This window comes from Tachypleus tridentatus, chromosome 9, assembly GCF_004210375.1.
Source record: "Tachypleus tridentatus isolate NWPU-2018 chromosome 9, ASM421037v1, whole genome shotgun sequence".
NCBI lineage: Eukaryota > Metazoa > Arthropoda > Merostomata > Xiphosura > Limulidae > Tachypleus > Tachypleus tridentatus.
Window position 1 is genome coordinate 41,675,690 of NC_134833.1, and position 24,432 is coordinate 41,700,121.

At 32.2% G+C, this 24,432-nt stretch overlaps 1 protein-coding gene across 1 annotated transcript in view; it reads right to left on the bottom strand.

Annotated features, from left to right (window-relative positions):
• LOC143225118 (inner nuclear membrane protein Man1-like) overlaps positions 1–24,282 on the bottom strand; it is a 40,398-nt gene extending 16,116 nt beyond the window's left edge. The window contains exons 1-3 of the mRNA XM_076453933.1: positions 24,155–24,282; positions 10,684–10,819; positions 834–870 (exon numbers count right to left, since the gene is read on the bottom strand). Coding sequence (XP_076310048.1) covers positions 834–870; positions 10,684–10,819; positions 24,155–24,177 — 196 coding nt within the window. The 5' untranslated portion in view covers positions 24,178–24,282. The remainder of the gene's footprint in view (positions 1–833; positions 871–10,683; positions 10,820–24,154) is intronic.
• Between the last annotated feature and the right edge of the window lie 150 nt (positions 24,283–24,432).

Sequence of the window (24,432 nt, forward strand, 5' to 3'; positions counted from 1 at the left end):
GATACAGTTCAAAACTTGTCACTGATGGTGTATGGGTTTTTTATTTAGCATAGACACCATTATAAGTAAGTAAAGGTGATAAACACAATTCTAATTAAATACAGTTGGTCACATACAGTTCTAACTTAGAAGGGATGATCAGACACAAGTCTAACATCTAACAATTTGTCAATACTGTTATTCCTTGCAACAAATGGCCAGAGGCAGATTGTTCTTAGAGCAGACAGTTAGTTAGTTTTTACCTTGTATAAATGATGAGACACAGGCATTACAGATCATATATAACTATAACTTGCCACAACTGTCAGGATGCACTTTTAAACAACCACAGACTCAGACACAGTTATAATTTAGCAAAGATGACTAATAATATGTTTGTTCTTACGGCTTATGAACTTAAAACTGTGAATGACATCTTCCAGCAAACTGTACAAACTAGACCCATTTACACTTAAAAGTAAAGATAAAATTACATCATGGTAATCAATAAGTTTTATGACAATACCAAAAGTAATTATTTTATTCTTTAAATAAAGAAAAAATTCATATTTTACAACAGTTGAATTGAAACAAACATAAGACTATAACTATGTAATTGTACATTTTTGCAGAATTAGGTAATTTCTTTTTAAAGATAAAAGCCAGTATATTTTGAGGATCAGTAAACTGTATTCACTAGGAAGATTTTATAAAAACAACAGTGCTTGTGTATCAAAATGAGGTGGTTTCTAAATTACAAGTTTAAATACATTTCCACTGATTTTGAGAATACAAAATTTTTTTGCTGTAGAGAATTTTTTATTCATGAAACAGTTAATATTTCCAATTTTTACCTTGTCCTTGCCATACTTTGTCCTTCTTGTTAGAGTTCTAAAAAAAATAAAAACAGTACTTTCAAGATTAAAAGACAGGAAAAATCTTAAATGTCTGAACTAAAAGAAACAGGAAAATACATTTTAACCCTTAAACAGCAGGAATGTTGCAGGTAGCAACATCAACTGATGATGACCACCATTTAAGGGTTAAATGTTATTACTGAAAAAAAATCCACAATACTTTAAGACTTGCGGAACATAGTGGAGAATAATCTTTATGGCAAAAATAACAAAAACATCTTAATGTTCAATACTTCATTGGTTAACATCTTCACGAACTTGCATAAAATTATAATGGTCATTAAAAGAGAGTTTAGTTGTGGCTATATTAATGCTGATGTGTGTAACAAATGTCTCACTTTAAGTTATCTTATATACAGGAAGTAACAGAAATGACAGTTTCAAATGTTGAAACTCATATGAAATGCATGTAAAATCAGAAGTCAGAAGTGTTGTTTCAAAATATATTTATAATAATAATAAAGATATAATTGAAACAGCCATACTAATATCAGGCTAACAGTAGACTTTGATTCATTCATACCAATTATGGTGAGTATATTTGAAACAAAAACAGATATATAGTATGGTAGAGTATTATAAATGGAAGCTTTTATTTTTACTTGATTTCAGGTTTTAGTTTTTTTAAGTAAAAATGCTTTCTGTCCAGAAATGTAGAGGAACTGCTTAAGATTATAATATACATGTTTGTATCTGTAACATGAAAAATGTTGTATTTGTTTCTCAGCTGTTTAAAAATAACACTTCTGTTAATCCTGTTAATTAAATCTAACATCAACAACATATTAATTTACATTGAATATGTAATGCCCTGGCATTGTTCTTTACGTAGCCTATAGAGCCAAGTTCACATGTAAAGAACTCTTGTTTGATATTCTCTAAGTGATAATTACGAGGCACAACTAAAGCAGAACATAGTACTAAAAGATGTGGATCTAAGCATAGATTTTACCAGGAAAAATTCAAATGACTTTCCAAGTTTGCGTGTTTATAAAAGCGTAACACCTTCAAAAGAAGTGGATAGTATATTAACTGTATTAGTCAAATCCCTGAGGAAGCCATAACAGTGAAATACTGTGTATAAATAGAGTAAACTCTTTATCTGTATATCTTCATGTAATTGTTCATTGTGGGAAAATAATTCAAGAATACTGAAAATCACAAAATTTCCGATTTATTTTACACACACTACACATGTGATTTTTAATAAAGCTAACTTACACATTTTCTTTACTATTATGATTTCCAGACTTAGTCTGTAGATAACAGGAATATATATATACATTAGCTATGTTTCTTATTACAAAAAATGAAATTCATCCTGTGCAGAATAAGTTAGACTGATAACATGTTTTTTAGGAGGTAAACACCTAAGTTTTTTATAAAATTAAATGTAAAAATAATTATTATTCAGTAGTGTATAATTATCATAGAAAATTAAGAACATCTTATACAGAATCAATTATAGTTTTAAACTAAATTATGGAGGGGAAAAAATTGTATCTTCCGTGAATTAAAAAAAAAGTATTATTATAAAGTCAGTATATTCTACATGTAAGAACAGCCAATGTACTTAATTGAGGATAATACTGTATAATGCATGCCAATAAAATTCAACAGTGACAGAGTTTTACTTTAAAAGATGATTGCCACTCATTTTCCTTTATTTTTTTACCTAACAATGGGGCTTGTTGCTGAGATATAAAACCAGGAAGTGACCAACCCACCAAATTGTTCATCTTCCTTCTTCTTGTTTCAGTCGAGATAACTCTACCACTACTTTATCAGTAATGTCAGTTTAAACCTAAATCCACTGTGTGTATTCCTGGGCAACTTTTAGTTGTTAAAACTACTAGTAATTAAAAATCATAATACTAGTGTAAATGATGTTATTATCTCTCTTTACAGAAATTCGATGTTCCTTTAAAAAACTTAAGTACAGGATGAAACAGGAATTACCAGCCAATAATAGAAAAACGTTAGATTGCTGTAACATGTCAAACACTCAATGCTTTGTACATTATACAATTGGTGTCTTTAGGGAGCCAACCCTTATATTATGTATGAAGTGAAGGAGTGAAAAAAAATCAATATACATAATATCAAATTTTATTACACACATTCATAGAAGACACTAACTTTTAAGCCAGGGGTGGAAAAAGAACATCACAAAACAAAAAATAAAAACATTTTGTAAATGTAAAATGATGTAGAAATAACAGTGCCAAAATGAACGTTAACAGAAATATAGGGTTGATAAAACACAGATCATCCCTGCCTGACTTTCAATATTAAAATTTAATGCAACATTATTGTTGCATAAGATAAATATTATCTGATTTTATTGTTGCATCAGATAAATATTATCTGATTTACTCAGATCATCCCTGCATGACTTTCAATATTAAAATTTAATGTTACATTATAAAATGCATACATGATTTTAACATTACAGCAGTTGGAAGTTATACATCCCTGATTATAGTTTGTTCATCAATATATCATGGTCATGTCAGGGAAGCATCAATGTAGTGTAACTAAGAGCCTAAGACATACAAGGAAAATCAAGATGAGTCTAAACATGTCTTAATTATTACTCTCTTACTACAAGATTGGTCAAATTGACCGATCTCATATCCATTTTGTACTTGTGCATTTTACAGTGTAACATAATAGTTAAAGTCATGTAGAGATTATTTATATAGAGCTGCATTATCCTTATATTTATCTTGTTTACATTATGTTTGGTACTGAAATATCTGTATCACTTTGCAATATCTGTATCACTTTAAATTTACAATTTCTTTTATTACTTGTACAGCTGGAAAAAATGATTTCAGTTAACTTTCTGTCATGTATTTTATTGTTTGATAATACATGTCTAAACTTAGTGATTACACATTAATGCAATTTAAAGTAACACAGTTAATGTCTAACAAATTTTATAAAGTGCACTGCATTTTTTGTCAATATTTTCTTAATCTTTTGTAATGTTGCTATAATTTGACATAACACAGCTAGTGAAAACATTCCGAGTTCACTGTATCTTTTATTCCACAGTAAAGGTGAATTATTTGAATAGTAATAATTAGATCAATAGTAAAATTTGTAAGATATTATAAAATAGCACCAATGACATTTACATACAAGTGATATAAACTAAACATTACTGGAAGCTTCCTAATTCCTGTATAAAAAATTTACATTAAAAAAGTACCAAAAGTTAATGTGTGCATAACTCCAGAAATGACAGTCAGTCTTACTATGAAAGGCAATGGATATTTTACCATCTAAACTTTTAACAGGTGCTTTTAAAAATTATGTAGTGATAAAAGAAAAAAACCTTTCACTTTTCCTATCTTTTCCACATAAAAAACTGTCATTTTGAAGCTACAAAATATAATAATTCACACAATCAGCATATACTTTGTAACAAATAAATATCAAATCTAAATATTACACTAGTCAGGTTTATAGAGCTCAGTCAAAAAACATTAAAGGACTCCCCAAAATTCATACTCAAACTTCATGTACTCTTGCATCCAACCATGCAAAATTAAACTTTAATTTCATTCATAGGATGTCCCCACCAGTAAAACATACAATAGTCTTGGGTCCAGTAAGGCACAAATCCAATTCTGATAACCAAACTTTTTAAAATCAAACAAATTATTTCTTTATTATTTAAAATGAAACTTCAGGATTATTCCTAGGGTAATGTTTTAAAAATATTTTTTTCCAGAATTTATACTACTAGCATTTTTAGAACTTATTTTACATGAAAATCCATAATTTCAAGGACATTTATAAATAGCCTGACTGAGGTTTAGAACTTTCTACACACTGAGATAACACTTTAGAAAAACTTTGAAGGTTCTAGAAACATGATGCAATAATACAATAACTGCTCATTATGACAATGAAACAACATAGTGTACGATTCACACAATTAAATATATAAACCTTTGATAAACTATTGCTTTTAAAAGTAACAAAATTTAAAACTTATGCTATACTTAAAATAATACGTTTTAAATAATACAAAGATTGATTTCAATTCATGCTCAAAAGTTTACTCATACAACCTGCACCAACATCTGCAGTCCACTTGATGGCCTCAATGCAGACCGGCAACTCTGGAGATATAACACTCACGGTATCATCCTCACACTGTCAGTTTTGCATCTCTTAATGTATGCAAATGACTGATTGTCAGTCTTGATGATAAGTGCTTTGTCACAGAGGTAGTTCTAAAAGTTATGGATGGCAAATATGATGGTCAGACATTCTTTCAATCATAGTTTAATTCTTCTTACTACTCAACAGCTTTTTTATTGATGTACATTACAGGACACAGTCTTTCTTCATGTTCTTGCAAAAATACTGCTCCAATACTAATGTCTAATGCATTAGCTTGCATAATGAACAGTTTTTTGAAGTCTAGCACTTTAATGATTGGCAAACTTTGTAACTTGTTCTTCAACTCTTGGCATGCCATTTACTGTGACTGTTCCAACTTCACTTTGTTATGTTGGCTTTTCTTGGTTTGGTTTGTTAGTAATGCAGCGACTTCAGCATTGTTTGGGATCAGCTTCTTATAGTATCCTGCTAACACTAGGAGGAATCTGACCTACTGCATCTTGTATGTGGGTTCCCTTCTTCAAGATATCTGCTGATCACCCACCTTATATCTAATGAAGTCCAGCACAGAATAGTTGACGTAGCATTTAAGATGGTCAGACCTACTGTCCTCCCTCACCCAAACAGTTTTCCAATTTTGTTCAAGTGGTCTTCCAATCTGGTTGTGTGGGTCAGGACATTGCTCACATAATGCTTGTTGTTGTAGTTTTGTGCAACATCTTTCTCATTATGCAGTTGAACATCACTGCTGAGTTAACTTAAACAGCATACTCTTGACCTTAATCTGGTGTCAAAAAAGTTGCTTTTAATTCTGTTTCCATCAGGATCTGCTAATAACCTTTAGTAGGGTTAATGTTGCTAAAAAAAAACTTGTCCTCCAGTTAGATTCACCATAAAAGTCTCTGGGTTGCCAATAGGTTCAGAGTCAAACTTCATTTCATGGTTCAGTCTCCAGAAACAATTTGAGCCATCCCTCTTCTTCAATATTAACACTGTTAAACAGCGAGTTAAATTCAAAGGCTCAATAATTCTGGTTTCTAATGCTGCCTTGACTTCTTGCTTGATCAGATCTCTCACTGTATATGGCATCTGGCAGAACTTCACTTTGGCTAGATCCGAGTTCATGGCCTTTCTGTAAAAATATATACATAATGACAAAGTACTTCTTGTAGCTCTTTCTTCTGCTTGCCAATCAGTTCTCCACTGATGTTGATATCCTTGTACATCTTTTTTCTGCCCTGTGGTCTTAGGTCCAGTAGATTTTCATCTTCCATGACAAAGTTACTGCCTTATGTTTCTGCATCTACAACAGCAGCATTACAATATCTATCTGTGCCTCAATAGCTACACCCATTATGTAGTCTTCCTTCTTGAAGTATAGCTTCAACAGACTGGCATGGCAGATCTTTGTCTTCCCATTCACTTTGACTATGTGATCCATTTTTTTAAACCACATTCTTACATGTCTTCCTCACTTCTGACTCTTCTTCTCCTGCCCACAGTTCTTTCAGTTCCTGCATCAGATCTTGTTCTGTTCTTCTATACAGTAACTAGAAGAGCAAAAATCCTGTACTTGCTTGTGGGACTTCTTGGCAAGTAAATAGCACTTCCAGGGAGTACATATCCTAGTTTTGTAGTCTCCCTTGGTGCATTGTCTTTAAGACTCTCTTACAAAGTCCATCACATTTGGGGTTGTATGGGGTGGTAGAGCTGCCTTGTGCTGGTGAGTATGCACACTTGTTGCATGAGTTCTGAAGTGAATCTCTCTGTTACTCAAAACTTCTTTTGCAAAGCCCACTTCTAGGGTGGTTCTGCTACTCTCTCTTCTGTCTCTATCTTCAGCAATGCTATGACTTCTGGGTAACATGTCATATAGTTGACTACTGTCAGCCAATACCAGATGCTCTTGTCAGAAACAGAGTTAATGGTCCATTCAAGACCATAGCTACTCTGTTTAATGGCTCTTTTATGAGGAGCATCTCATCCAGTGGCATCTTGATCACCTTATCTCTAGGTGTTGTTCCATAGGAGATGTCACATGATCTGTATAACCTGATTAAATCTCCGATTACCCCTGGCCAATGGAAGTTGCTGGTGATTCTGTCTTCTCTCTCCTTGGTGTCCTTTCACACTTGTCTTGTAAACCAACTTCATCGTGATCTATTTAGCTTTCCCAGTAGAAATGTCTTATTAGATGAGTTACAGTGCTTCCTTCCAGTTCTATATTCTTTAAGTCCCTTTTCCCTTGATCATGTGCTCACTTTCTTCAAGGTCCTATTTCAAAGTTTGTGCAGTGAAAGATCTTTCTTCTGTGTTTCCTGTAGTTCCCACAGACCTACATTTGGTACATCCCTATTCAAGACTTGCAGGTACATGATGCAGTGCTTGCTTTTCTTCTTCTGAGCTCTAGTGGTGACTACAGATACCTCATCAGTGGGTAACTCCAGCTGCTTTATTTTTGTCAACATTGCTGCTGTGGCAACATACTTGCACTCACTTGCAATGTGCCCCATTCTATGACAGGAATGGCATCTCTTCTCCCTTATGTTTCATGATTTCTTGTCACCTTTGGAGGCATCTTGCTTCTGTTCATTTTATGACAAAAATAGCATATTTTATCCCTTTTGTCTGTAGACTTCTTGTCACCTTTAGTAGCATCCTACTTCTGGTCAGAAACCTCTAGTTTTAACTTCTACTGGTTATTGTTGGACTTGTTCCATGAGTTACCAGACTGTTCTGACAGCTTGGACATCTTTCCTAAATTTTTCAATACTCTCTCCTTTAAAAATAAAGACACATCAGTGAAGCACATGATCATGAACTGTTCACATATGAGTAAATCTGCCAGTCCTTCAAAACTATCTTCAGTCTTGGCCATGTCAGTCAATCTTGTAAATTATTGCTTTAGACATGCTACAAACTGAAATACAGTTCCTTTAGAGTCAGGTTTTACTTCTACGAGCTTCTGGTGAAATCATATATCTGTAAGTTAATAACATTTCAGCAAGGCCATTGTTAACTTGTCATAATCCATAGCATCTCTTGATGTTATGTCTGCATACACTTTTAGACCTTTTTCCGAGAGCAGGGGGCGAGTCAGGCACCCTTTATCTTAGTTCTGAATTTAGCTGAATCTTTCATACTTCTGCAGGAAAGCATCCATTCATTTTCATGTTCATCAAATTTGGATAGTTTGAGACAGCTGGTTTTGACCTCACTACCATTCTTGGGTTTTCCATCTTTTTGTTAAATGAGCTTGACAACTTGTGATCTCATTCTCTCTATTTTCAGACTGTCTTTCTTTTCTTCCTTTTTCTATTTGAGCTTGCATTTGGTGTTTGAGTGCTTTCAGTCTTTCTCATTCTCCCTCTCTTACATGTTTGTCTTCCTCTTTGATCTGTTGATGCTCTTGTCTCTCTCTCCAGGCCCTTTTCTTGTTTAACAAAATACTGTAGACCACCATATTAGAACCCAAATCACTCACCCATTTCAAATCACTTCACGTGGTTATATAGTGGTTGTGTTCTTTACAATATTTTCACCACCACTACAGCTCTGTATATACAGGCCTCTTTGCCACTGTTGTTTATGTCAATTTCCTACTGCTGTTTCCCACTGTAGATACTGGCTGGTCTGCCACTGTCAGATTTTGTAACGCCAGATTCCTTACAGTTGATGTCTGTGACTTTTTGGCAATAAATTTCAATTATAAACAAATAGAAATACAACCTACTTGTTTAAAGATATTACAATAAAAACAAATCAAACATATTTATAAATGTTTGTTACATTGTTGGTTACTAGAGTTGTATCCCAAGCTCTAAATATTGTCTCTTTTTCATCAAACTCTATACAGGCTGTTCAATTACTCTCAGACACAATTGACAAGACAAATTACAAGATATTCTGAGGCAATAATATTCAATTAAACCAATGAGAAACTCAAAAAGTTCTAATGTCACAATGCAACAACCTTACTGTTGTAAACAATTGTTAATTCATAACTGAGATATATGATTCATAAATAGTTAATTAAACAAACTTACCAAAAAATAATGCTTCTAAAAATAACTAAATATGACACTCACACTATATAAACTATTTAAATCATATCACTCACATTAAACTGAAACAATATAACAGTGACATATTACATTTCATACATAAAAAAAACAAAAGTGAAATGCCTTGAATTATATGAGATTTTACATAAATTCAAATTTTTGTTTGAGTACAAAAATATGTTGAAAATGCCTCTTCTTTTCCTGTTTGGAAAATCTGCCCTCCCCGTAACACATGTTAGACAAAATTTTTCTTTATGTTCTAAACTGCCACAGTAAATAACTTTTGAAAGACATTTCCTACTTTAAGTTCATCAGAACCCCGATATTTCCCAGAATGTTGCATACATATGATGGTACATGTGAAAATATGCAAACTAACAAGTGGGAATTTGCCAACAAAGAAATTACTGTGGAGACATTTCAGTAGCTAACAGGACGTGTTAAGGTAATTATCAATCTCAAACATAAAGACAGTCCAATGACAAATTTCTAACTCATCTTTATTCTTCACTAGTTGTTTGGGTAATGTTATATGGGTTATTCATTTCAAACATAAAGTCATAATCTAATTGAGTTTCTACTTCATCTCTCTTCTAACCTGAATAAAGCAAGAGTAGTCAAACTAAATAAACTTCCATATTTTTAGGAAATGTCCAATAACATTGCAAGATCATAGACTTCCTTACCATTTAAGGAACTTCAAACAATGTTACATGAAGGTAATTAGTTCAAGAATTTTTTTTAATGTAACAAAAAGTGATCAAACGTAATGGTGATTAACTTAACAGCATTAAAAAGAAACAAATGATATTTACATACACTAACATTACATAAAAAAATCACTCGAGAGGATTACTGAACAAGACAGAGAAAAGTCTTCACATCTTTTATTTTACCATGTAACAAATGTTGGACTACAACTGTACACAAAATTAACTCAAGTTTACACTGTTGTTTTACATATGATTCAAATAAGCCTGTTTAATTCTAATATGCTATTTAATAGATGAAAACCTTTGGTTTCTATTGGTTATGGATAATATCAAATTCAATGTAAGAGAGAACTAAGAGGATGTGACAAGTGGGTAGGCAAGAGGGGTCTGATTTTCTATTTGATAGCTCTGCAACTAAAATAAATTGAAAGGTAAAATATTTACGGTTCATCCGAGCAATGGTGAGATCTAGTGAGTTATTTATGTTTACTTTTGCACTTATTGAAGGGATGGTGGATAAATGTTACATAAGAGAAGATACATAAACCAAATGTGTTACCTATGTCACACCAGGGGAAATTCATGATTACTTAAAACATTCCTTGCAAAAGTAAGAACTTAAAACTTATTTACTATTAACTGGTGTAAAATAAACAAAGAAACAAAATTAATAAAATTCTGAATGTAAGTCACTGAAACCTGGTGCATATGCAGCAAAGGATGCCCATCAGACAAAATTAATAGCAAAAGAGTAGGTTCAACTGAAATGTCTAATACATTCTCTTATGTATTTTAGTAGTATAGAACAATAAAACCAAATTAGGGAAATAACTACTTACCAGAAAATATGAATTAAAAAAGGAAGCTTACCTCTGGTGTAGATGTCTGTATCCAACGCCATACACTGAAAACTTCTCCTGCAATATACTGGTCTTCAACCCGTACACGAGACTCGTTTTCTTCTAAAAACTTAACTACCTTTTTCCACAAATTTTCTTTTGATTTTCTGTAAGGACACAGAGACATGTAGTTATTATCAAATATAAATGGTACATATAATTGTTTTTATCATACTTTCAAAACTTTGTACTGTTTAAGACAAATGTTTTAAACAATGTTTACTCCTGCATGTATGGATAGCAATCACAGTGGATGAAAGGGACATGTATGGATAGGAATCACAGTGGATGTAAGGGGCATGTATGGATAGCAATCACAGTGGATGTAAGGGGCATGTATGGATAGCAATCACAGTGGATGAAAGGGGCATGTATGGATAGCAATCACAGTGGATGAAAGGGGCATGTATGGATAGCAATCACAGTGGATGAAAGGGGCATGTATGGATAGCAATCACAGTGGATGAAAGGGACATGTATGGATAGGAATCACAGTGGATGAAAGGGACATGTATGGATAGGAATCACAGTGGATGAAAGGACATGTATGAATAGCAATCACAGTGGATGAAAGGGACATGTATGGATACAATCACAGTGGATGAAAGGGGCATGTATGGATAGGAATCACAGTGGATGAAAGGGACATGTATGGATAGGAATCACAGTGGATGTAAGGGACATGTATGGATAGGAATCACAGTGGATGTAAGGGACATGTATGGATAGCAATCACAGTGGATGTAAGGGACATGTATGGATAGGAATCACAGTGGATGTAAGGGACATGTATGGATAGGAATCACAGTGGATGTAAGGACACATGTATGGATACAATCACAGTGGATGTAAGGGACATGTATGGATAGGAATCACAGTGGATGTAAGGGACATGTATGGATAGGAATCACAGTGGATGTAAGGGACATGCATGGATAGGAATCACAGTGGATGTAAAGGACATGTATGGATAGGAATCACAGTGGATGTAAAGGACATGTATGGATAGCAATCACAGCAAATGTAAGAGACATGTATGGATAGTGATCACAGTGGATGTAAGGGACATGTATGGATAGTGATCACAGTGGATGTAAGGGACCTACTTGTTAGTTACATTCACAATTTAAACTTCTTTTTTTATTATCAATGAGTATCAAATAAAGTTGTCATCAAAATGTAATTTATAATTATTTCTATTTATGAAACTTTGATTTCTTAATTACAAAAGATAATTTTTAAATTCTCAATCTCCACCTCTTTGTATCACAGAATACTTTGTTGCTTAAAACTGTCCATTTTAAATGACCTTTTTACCTGTAAGCTCCTAAATTTAATGCAAAACACACATTCATAGTACAGATATTTCTGAGACACAAATTAAACTTATAGCCTCCAACTGAGTTATAAACCAAAAAGATTTGCATGCCATACCCTCTTAACACAAATTATTCTTGTTTTTTTTATAAAAGTGTTAATAATTATCTTTGATATTTGCTATTAGTTTATTTATAACCAATAAAAACAGAACACTTTAATTCACTGAGTTCCTTCAAAGGCTCCTTCATTCTAAAGGCATTTTATGAATCTTTCAGCCAACACTTTCATTTTTCACTACTGCAGAGTTGCCTAAAACCACCTATAATTTCTTAAACACACTTGCAGATTAATTAGAAAGCCAATTATAATAGTTACAGAACATTCAACTACTTGTGTTCGAAATTGGATATCTAAAGTAAATACAAATTACATAAACATAATAGCAAAATTCCTGTCAAAAAATAGGGTTAACTTCTCTCAAGACTCCATGAAGAAAAAAAGTGCAAGATGCATAATGTAAGTTCTATGTCTGTTTTTACGTATCTTATTTAACACAAGCAATGAAAATGTAAAGATTAGAAACTTATAAGTCAGATACAATAAAATGTAAATAAAAAAATCTTTACAAAATATCTGCAAACGAGAGATGCATGTGACAATTTAATATCTTGTTTACCATAACTTTTATTCTCAGTTGGTGATTTGTCACTTTCATACAAGTTTAGTAGTTAGACACAGTCCAAACAGCAATAAAAAAAAATTAAATGAAAGCAATTGTTGAATGGTTAGAGGATTGAAGGTTTTGGGATAAATAACTGTAATTGTCTCTCACAGTATGCAGTCATTCTAAAAAGAGAAACAAGTAATTAAGATTTAACTGGCATTTCTTTTCACAAGGTTATAAGGTTGGGCAAACCGATGAAGCCTATATACAGTTAAGTGTTGTGGTGTATAAAATAACTGATAAAATGTAAAAATGTTTTGAAAAAAAAAAGCCTTTAACATTCATTTAGGAGGTACAAGAAGTTATGTAAATGTAATATGAAAAATGTAAGATGAGAAAAAGAATTACTTTTATTCTTTGTATGAAAAATCACTTTCTGCTCAGAACGAATCATTAAAAGCTTAAAATTTCATAGACAACTCTTTAAAAACTGCTTTAATAAAAGATTTGGCTTTGTGCACAAGAGACTATTCATATTTATTAAAAGCTTGAAACATTTTGTGATGATAAACATGTACTTTACAGTAAACATTAATTATCTAATATATGCTTTGAACCAATGGATGAATGTTAAGTAAGACTCAACTTATTCTTCTCAAAACAGTAGCTGAAGTACAACTATGTTCTTTAGAATGATTTGAATAAAAGCCCACAATATTAAATGTTTCCATGCAGGCATATTTTTATGTGCATCAAAGGTTTTAATAAGTGATATTCAAAATTTAATTAAAATACTTTATTATCATGGTATACATAAAAACTTGGCCTCAAAATATTAGCTAATAATACACAACATACATAATGAAAAAACCCTCATTTCTCCAAGTATGAGAATTGTGGCATTTACTCTCAATGTATATTTGTTATTTACCACCTGTCTTAAAAAAAGAAAAAAGTATGAAATTTAAAAATGTATAGCCCTTATTATAATATTGTCACCTCTAAGGCAAATCATGATTCTTGTAGCCTTCAATTTTATTTGATGGTAGAGCTATAAGTTAGAAAATCATGTGTTTCCTCTCATGCTCACCTATCACATTCCCACAAATCGTGAATAGTTCTCTACAACATTTAATATATCAAATGATGTATTATATTACATTATTTTCTGTGCAGGTAATTTTCTATTTCACTTACAGTTCAGAGTTTATTCCTACAGGAGGCAAAACAACAAGCTCAGTTGAATTTTTAACAATTGCATTGTTAGAAAGGAAGAAAAATCAGTGGTAGTTACAGGAGATTGTCTGCTTTTCTGTGTATAATTCTTTGTTATTTGGTGCATTATCACCTCTGATATTTAGTGCAGCTGTACTATTAGTACCAAAAAGTGTTTATCAACAGCATATAGCAAAATAAAATAAAACCCAGGTAAATACTATATTTCTTATTTTTCATGTATACTCTTTACTTATTAGAACTAAAATGATAAACATCTTTCACTTTTATCAAAGGATAAAGCAAATAAAGCTACATTCCTATACTTATAATGCAAGAGCAAGCAGAATGGTCTGGTAATGTTACTATGTTACTACTATAGACAAGTGTTTATAGGCGAAGTTTGTAACCAAAGACACTATTTACTCCTATCACAAGAGTGCATTATAAACAATCATTTTAGTGGACAAAGAGCTAAAATATATCCTTGTTATTATTTTTATATCTGAAAAGAAAATACTCTGTTACTACTATTTTTATAACTAAAGGGTTAACAGATAGATATCCATTGAATATATCACCAACAGCAAAGAGAGACCCTGTTACTAACTTAACAATTAAGAATTAAAGGATCATGGTGGTGGTGAGTTTACTATTCTTCTGACCAAAAGATAACAGAAAGCCACTGTTATCATCTTTTTTAAACCAAAAGCTAATATAAAACATCTATTAATAACACATAAGTAAAGGAAAGCACTATGAGCATGTTTATAAATCACAAGCTAACAGATAACTATCATAATTCTTTTATAAGATAAAAAGTAAAGTAGAGAGGGTTACTGATGAAAAGCAGTACTGACGATCAGTATAAGATAAATGCTTTTTTGAACTAACACACAGGTAAAAGTGTATGAAAATGAAATGTAATAGGTAAGAAATTTCCTTATGCATAAGATTAAAAATTTAAAACTTAAAACCTTATGGCTAACAAACAACAAAAGACATTAACAATCCAGAAAGATGCATCAATTGCAATAGCACTTTTCAAAGAAATGCCACAAGCTAAAGCACAATGAAAATGTGTCTCCCCTGGATATAGTGGCAGCATGAAAATAAAATGTGGGAAAAGTCAAGTTGTTCATATACTAGAAAGTTGTTTCTTACAGAAGAAAAATGGCGAGTCATATAACTACACTCAAGGTACAACCATAATCAGGCCAACTTCCTTCTTTTAAGTATTGAGCAAATATGTTAGATTTGACTTAGGAAAGTTTATTAGGTCATTGCTTAATCAAAATCATCTACCAGCTTGCAAAAAACTTTTTTCAAAAGCCTCACTGAAATACCTATAAGGAATAGGAAAAGTTTCAATGTTACAAGTTGAAACTGAATTAGCTGTGGTTAGTTGAAACAGACATGGCCAGGAATTCAAAAAACTGAACTTATAATGGTACAAGAAAATGGGCCATTTGTCTGAATACATTCAAGAAATCTAGAAGAGAAGAGAATTATGCAGTTCTAAGGTCCTTAAAGTTATTTACCTTAAAAAATTTGATATTATTCTAGGAGTTTCTATAGATTATACAAATAAATATGAAAACTAATGCAAAGAACATCACTCACATTTTGATCATTTTAACAGTTTGAATGCAGATAACTACTATATACAAAAAACTTTTTTATTAGAAAAATGTGATTAAAATAATGTTCTTTATGCATAAAATACTTATAAACTTGAAAAACATCTTACAAAGTTTTGTGAGGAATTCTCACAGTTACTCTAAGTTTTTGCCATACATACTACTGCCCAGTCAGAGTGACACAAAATGTATCAGCTCATGCTGAAAGAGTTAAAGCAAGAAGAAAAATTCTCAATCTTGAGTAACATGACAAATTCACTGTTAAACTAGACAGTAAATGATTCATAAACAGTTACATGAGCAAACTTACCATAACTTCTAAGAATAACATCTATTAATGCTTGTACTACATAAACTAAATAATACTTCTGTATTAAATTTAAAATGAACAAAAAACAAAAGATACTTGACCACTGAGAAACAGAACCAATTCAGTCAATTCATAATAAACTGTTATTGCCAAAGTTCTAATGAATTGATAACTTTAAGTAGATTCTTGGAAATGTAATGCAGGTTTTAAATAAAGAAATGGAGAAAAGTTCTGTACTTAAACTGAGTTGTTACGATAGATGACTTTTTTTAATATGTTTATCTTCACTAGTACTTTTTCACTCGTTTCTGGTCTTGTAGCTTGTTGGTATTCAGTTGGAGAGGAATAAAAGCTTGAATGTTAATAGTCCTACAAAATCATTCTTATGTGCTGTATTTTCACTTCTGAGGAAGTATATTCTCATGGCTTTATATTCTATTATCCCCCCGCTAGTATAGCGGTAAGTCTACGGATTTACAACGCTAAAATCAAGGGTTCGATTCCCCTCGGTGGGCTCAGCAGATAGCCCGATGTAGCTTTGCTATAAAAAAACACTTATATTCTATAGAAGAGCAAGTAAAATTTGTTTTAAATCTTACCTGATTTATTTTCAACAGGAGAAAACTTTCATAATTTTGTGTACTATTTCCACTAAAGTGTTTAAAAAGAAGCAGGAACTTTACTACCTATATGTTCAGAAATTCTATTTTTTGGTATAAATTATCTAATGAAACAACTTCCTCTTAAGAACTGGTAAAATATTTGTTCATTATAATTATATCTTTGACACAAGAAACATATTTAATTTCGCATATATATATGTAATTGGTAACTGTTATTAAAAAACACTGAGGTTGTAACAGTTACAAAAAAATTGTTAATAACAAAGTATAAATTAAATACATTCTCTCCAGTCACTTTGAATGATCTTAATCAATAAGCATTATAATTTATTAATGAAATTCCAATTTTCATTCCCACCAATGGTTGTTACTGTTAAAAGAGTGATGGTTTGATGGTTTTGGAACTTACTCATCCTTTAATTTGCTGGTTGAAATTAGCAATAAATGTAAATAAGACCATCTTCAAGTAAAATATTCACGTTTTTTACCATATACAAAGATTGTTTTCAGATGCCGCATAGCTTACTCTTAGTCTGCACCAAATTTACAATCCTCTTGATGGCTTCAACAATTGCATCCATCAGCTCTCTTCCCTTATGAAGTAACTCCTCAACAGACTGGGATGGTAGATTTTAGTCTTTTTACCTTACATTCTCTCAACAACTTTTAGCACTTCTGAAGGTCCTTTCCAGTGTAGGGTGAATTTGTTGTTGTCTGTGGGTAGGAGAATTGAAATTTCCTATACATCTTTAAAACACTGATCCTTGGCTTACTTTTTATAGAAGTGCTTCTGACTGTTTTGAGATGCATACAAGGTCTCTTGAACAAATTGACAAGTGTCCACAATTCTTTCACAATCTGCACTGGATTCTGTTCTGTTGTTCTATACACTAATTTGGAGGGTAAAAGTCCTGTACTTGCTTGTCAGCAAGTAACACTACCTGAAAGTACCTATTCCAGTCACATAGTCTCTTATGACACATCTTCTTTAACATGCTTTTAAAACTTCACTGACTCTTTCACAAAGTCCATTACATCTGGGGTCGTATGGAGTGATAAAGAGCTACCTAATGCTGATGAGTTTGCACACTTCTTGAATCAGCTATGTAGAACATTTCTAGGATGGATCTGATATTCTGCCTCTATTTCCAGCAGTGCTATGGCTTCTGGATAACAATTGACTACTGTCAGCAAATACCAGCTGCCCTTGTCAGAAACAGGTACTAGTGGTCCAATCAAGACAACAGCCACTTTACTGAGTGGCTCTTCTATAAGAGGCATTACATCCAGTGGCATCTTGGCCACCTCCCTCTAGGTATTGTCCTACATAATGTTTATACATTTATCGATTTATTATTTTTATCATATTGATCTTTCAGCTGTGCCTGGCTAACAATACAGAAATTACAATGATTCAGTGAATATGCATTCATGTTACTGTATACAATAATGTAAAACTGACCTTTAGTTTTTTACAATGTGGTCTATCTTTGCTGTGTTTAAGTAGACTCATATTTGGTAAAATAGTTATATTTCAATCATTATAAATTGTATATGTAGATAGATTATTACTATATACACACTGTATACATACTTACTAAAGCACACAATTATTTCTTCTATTTACAACATTTGTACTTGTTTCTGCTCATCTTAGCTTGTTAAGCCTTAAAAAATGTTCCATGTGAAAGACATGAAAAAAATTTTTTTTGAGGATTTATATATACATTTAAATAACCAAAACCATACAATTTAATTATGCTCTATGAAGTTTCATAACTGTGTTTATATTTAAAAAAATACGAAATCACAAACAGACTAAAGATTCAACTTAAAAACTCAAAGGTTTGTCTTGAAATAAAGACAGAGTGCCATTATATTTGAAAATGACTGAGAAAATCATTAAGAAGACATTATGAGCTTCCAATTGGTTATTCACGTTATATATATAAGTGTATATAAGGGGCCATTTCTAAAAAAAGGAAAGAGATAAGAAGGGCCACTGTGTTTGATTCACTAAATATAGTGATAGCTCAGCAAACAGAAAAAAAGTTTTTATTTTATATTCTAACTTGTCAATACTAAATTTGAGTTCCCTAATTTGTACAGAACTGCAGTCTGTGTATTTTGACATCACAAACATCTAATTTGAACTACTACTGCATTCAACACATCACAAAAAATCAATGTGTAGGTGAATTTAATATTCACTTTTAAATTATAAGATTAAATAATGTATAATTTCAAAAAATTAAGTTATAATTTACAGTCTGGTACCAAACTTAAGGAGATAAATTTATAAAACTGTAGTTCAATAAAATTTTTTAATGTAAGTCAAAAAATGCAAAGACATGCCCTTTCACTCATGACTTGTCTGGAAAGAGTAACATTTACCAGTAGAAGTTTGAGAGACAAATATATAACATGAAAATAAATGTTTTTATACATTTACTTACTAGAAAAAGAGGGTTTTATAAGTTTCTGTTTAATATCTCAGATAGATAGTCAACCTGAACCACCCATAAATTTATATCATTATTATGACCAGAACAGGTTTTATTTGTTTTTACAAAGACTACTTACCAATTTATCAGGTTTTTGTTTATCGTTACAAAGTCCTGTTTAAAGTATTTGTATGAAAGTATAAAAATATGTATGAGTGGCTCAGGTTGGTAGAACAAAGTTTTTTTTATGGGTCATTTCCACATAAATAAATGAGACCGTTTTCAAATAATAGGCTTTAATAAGATCATATAGGTTCATTGGGAATCTTGAATTTAACCTCAGTTACCAAAAGAATATCTGTACACCTTCCAGATGGAGCTAACGATCAGGGTCCATAAGAGCATATTAATAATTTTAGGAGATGAAAGTGCCACCTTTGTCTCGCCCACCTTTTTTTTTTTAATGCCCCACTGCACTTAATCACCTTAAACAAGTTAAAGTAAAATACAGGTAAATTCCCATCCAGTGTTAAATAATCTTTCATGTGAGGGGCAAAGAGGAACCAATGTTCCTGACCACCCCTGCTGGGGAGAAAATTCTTCATATTTCTCTCTCCCTAAACTAAACCCCTGCCAAGTTCGTTTGCATTTAGGAGATGAACATTTAAACCATTTCCTGTGATCTACTCATATAGTTTATCTACAGCAGTTTGAAACACCAACTTAGTATACCTCATATATGCTGACAAAAAACTACTTGTAACACAACTTGCCATTTGTTATTAAGACAACATACTGAAACTGTAAAAAGATGCATCCAGATCGTAAAGACTGACCATTGTTTTAATGCCATCTGTCAGGCCATCCCATAAGTAATGTCCAAAAATTTAATATAGAAACTGCATCATCATTTCTGTCTTTGTAGAAGGCTTTAATGATTAATATATGTAGTAGGACATGAAAAAAATGTTTAGACAAATAAAAGAAACTAACCTAACTCCACTTATTCAGATCATTAATCAAATAAACCCTTATGAAGATGGATGTGTCTGAGGAGCTCATTAGCCATATAATGCTTTATAAGTTTAAGAAACATAAACAACATGAAACATTCAAGGTATTTATGGTGTGGAGTCTCTCAATGAAAGAAAATGTTGAAGGTGGTTTCAGAAGTTCAGATCAGGTGACTACAACTTAAGTAATGCGCCACGTTCAGGTCATCCTGTTGAGTTTAATGATGACTTGCTGCTGCTGCACTTGATGAATATTTTGCTATAACAGTTGAAGAACTAACACAGAAGATTACTTCAACCAAATCAACAGTTCACCACCATCTGCAACAGCTCGGAAGGTGCCAAAACATGGAAAATGGCCCCCCCATGATTTGACAGAAGCCAACCTCAGAGCAAGAGTGGATATTTGCACTTCTCTGCACTCTCGTGAATGTAACTCACCTTTCTTGGACAGGTCAGTGACTGGAGACGAAAAATGGATATATTATAAAAATGTCGAATGCTGCAGCAAATAGTCCAGTGTAGGTAAACTGGCTAAAGCACAGTCCAAAATTGACCTCCACCCTAGGAAAGTCTTGTTAAGCATTTGGTGAGATATTGTTGTTATGATCCACTTTGAGTTGCTGCCACTCAATGTAACAATTACAGCACTTGAATGTTGCACTGAAAGAAAAGAGGCCAGTTTTGATCAATCATAAAGGTGTTGTGTTACACCAGGATAATGCACAGCCCCATAGAGCACAGATCACATCTGCAAAGATTGAAGAGCTAGACTGGGAAAACTTCCACATCCTCCTCACTCTCCAGACTGTGCCCCATCTGATTATCATCTATTCCAAAGTTTGCAGAACTATCTTGAAGGAAAAGAGCTTGGAACACATGAAGATGTCAAAATTACCCTCTCTACATTCTTTTCCTCTAAACCCCATGAATTTTATAGAAGTGGCACTCAGAAGCTTGTGAATAATTGGCATGAAGTAATTAATAATTATGGAACATACATTATTGATTAAATGACATTAAAACCATTTGAAATCATTTCTCTTTTTCTGAACCTCAAATCGGACATTACTTAAGTAATGACCTGATATATTAGTTGAAATGATGGTCTTGGATGGAAACTTTTGTGTGGTTTTATTTAGCAGCTACTTATCTTCTTCTCCAATACAGATTTATCAATCTCCATGAACTCTGTTATGGATGGAAGTGGGAGATCTTCATCAGGTGGCCAAGATTCAGATGAGTGAGTGCAAGACTAAATAATGGTCATACACACTGTGTCAAATGACACAGATCATGAAATAGTAGAAAGTGAGATAAAAGAGGAGGTTGATTTGTCTATTCCTTCATTTAAAGCAAGCAACAGAGCTTGCAAATGGTCAGATGAAAACTTTGTATGTGAAACATCTGTTTGCAGTGGAACAAAGTGTAACAGCACAGCTATTTTGGAAGAAAATTCCATTTTTTATCTCTCTATTTCTTCTTTCTCAACCTATTTTGGATATGATCTAGGACAGTAATTCTCAAAATTTTCTAGTCCACAAATCCTTTTTGTTAGAGTTATCATTCACTTTCCCATTTAAAATCTAAAAAAGAACAACTACCATTCTGAAAATAAGTTTACAATAATACAGTTCTACTTTTAAATTATTTAATAACTTTAAAACATTCAATCACAAAACAGATAGAATACTAAAATGAAGGGCTGGGCACAGCCTGGTGGTTAACATGACCAGGGTATGAGTTCGAGGATTCATGGTTTGCATATGACTGCTAAAACAATGTTATCCATACTCTGAATGTGATATAAGAATGAAAATAATCAGTAAAAATAAGAGTAACCCAAGATTTGGCTATGAATACTGTTGGCAAGCTGCCTTCCATCTAATCTATTATTTTCAAATTAGGGTCAGCTATGTTCAAACAGACCTTGTGCAGCTTTGGATGAAAATATGATAAGAACTAAATAATAACAAATGAAAATGTTTTGCTGCAGCAAAACCAAATAGTGAAGATGCTGATAAGAAAAACCCTCTCTCTTTGAATAAACAGATTTACATCTTTTGAACTCCTTCAAGACCTTTCAGTCACTATCCATAATATAAGAAAACTGTGTGAGAGGTAAAAGTGTAGATGATACAATATGGTTCTAACTGAACCCATTCTTATCATAGCCTTACCATCACAATGAGCACAGAATAAAGAATCATAGCATAGCATTTTGGAGTGTCCAAAATGCTGACAGTGTAAACATCACAGATGGTTTGGAATGTATGAAAACATTTTCATCTCAAACACCCTTAATTTTTAATGGTAGATATTGTCAAAATGGATCATATGAACATACTTGATGAGAAAAAAAATATTGTGGGTGGTTATCTAAATGGCTGTTCACCTAGCAGCTTTTGATTCCAAAACAAATTCATTACCTATGGTCATACTATTTCAAGCAACAGGACCCCAGATCTTTATTTCTTTATTGAATTTTTAGAGCTGGAAAACTTTTACATATTAAAAAGGGAGACATAGTGGAGTGGGATGTTTGTTATACTGAATGTAAAATTAGAAACAGAGGTGCAATAGTTCTTAGAAATGGTGATTTGTATTTGAACAATCATTATTATGTGGTCATTTTATTACTGTATTTTTTATTTTTGTTGATAAAGCAGCCATAAAAGAGTTACAATTTTCCCAGACTTCACAAATCATGAAGTCCTATAAATGGATATGCTACATTGTAAAAAGATTGGACAGCACAACAAATCAAAGTTTCAAGGACATATACATTTACCAGTACGAGAGATAGTATCCATCACATCTGCTGAGGCCATCCAATATTACTTATTACCCAGCTAACCTTAGCGACAGCTGAGACAGTCACAACAGTGTTCCCCTATTACATTAATTCAAGATGAAGTATTGTATTGCATTGTATTATTAGGTTCTTTCTTTCAAATGATGTTGCACATGGCAAATACATGGGTGGATGTCTGGATTCCAGAAAAGATACATAAAGGCAATACCTACCATGGGTGATCCCCCTCATTATATAAAGAAATCCATATTGTTGAGGAAAATTAAAGGAAAGCCTCCGTAAAATCTTACAACCCTAAAGCTTATAAATTAAGAATTAGCATAAATAAATCCCTTTACTATTCTTATAATTAAAAACTATTGTTTTCTACTCTTATGACTAAAAGCCAAAATAAAACTCCTCTAAACTCTCATATCCAAATGCTAATGGAAAAACCCAAGTAACAATTCTAATAAAGCAAAAATTAATAGAAAACCTTGTTATTATTATGATTTGTAAAAATGTAATGAATATGTAACTAAAATTAATGCACTGTTATAATTGTTAGCATGCACAGCTAAAGGAAATCTCCTGTTATCTTTGATTCTTGAGCTTGAAGTCACACATTTCCACGTTTTGTTTTAGAATTTTGCACAAAGCTACAAAAGCATTATTGATGTGCTTCCATCTATACTTTGGAAGTGATAGACAAGAGGGAAGACAACTAGTAAAAAAACAGCCTTCCACAACCCTTTTGCTGCTCTTTAATGATTAAATAGAAAGATTTGATTGCCACTCATAAAATTTTCATGGCTGCCAAATGTGTGGAACAACTTTTGCAACAGTGGTTCAGGAACCATGAAACCTGAGATTAACAGTCTGGAAATGGTAACCACTCAGTAATATCTAGTCTCATATCCATAAAACCACAGAGTAATAACACTGAATGAACCATCACATGGAGCTACATTACATATGACAATCCCAAGCACTCATCTTTAACAATATTACATAGTTGTGTACTGACACGTATATCATGTCTATTTCTTAGCCAATAAGTACAGTTTAAGTCGATACACAAAAGCACAGAAAAATCATAACAGAATTACTTGTTTTTTTAAGAATCATATAGTGATCATAGAAAAGTAATTTAAGTTTAAATAAAAAGATGTAACAGTTATTGAAGAACAACATCATATCTGTGCCTGTGATCATGAAAACTGAAGTTATATACTTATTAGTCTATATTTAGTAATCAGCAATTTTGTTGGAAAACTAGAAATTTATTAATGAAAGAAATTTTTTCTACACAAAACATACAGCTCAAAATCAATCAGATAAACGATAGTACTAAATGACAGTTATTATAGTTATTAGACATCTCAAACTGAAGCTTTGAATGTGAAACATAAGACATACCTTTCAGATAGAGGTATTAACATGTCCCTTATATGAGATATTGCAACATATCCTTTAATACTTGGATCTGACCGAGAAGCTTCATATTGGTGCTTTAATATTTCTGCAGAAAACAAAGGAAAAGCTGAATTTTGTTCCTGTGTGTGAAATGTCTTTAAGGAGAACTAATTATTCTTTTTTTTATTTGTAAACAAGTTTACACAATGGATAAAATACTTAGAGCATGATGTTTTAGATGTATATCACTGTAACAATGATAGTTAGCTACTTACCTATTA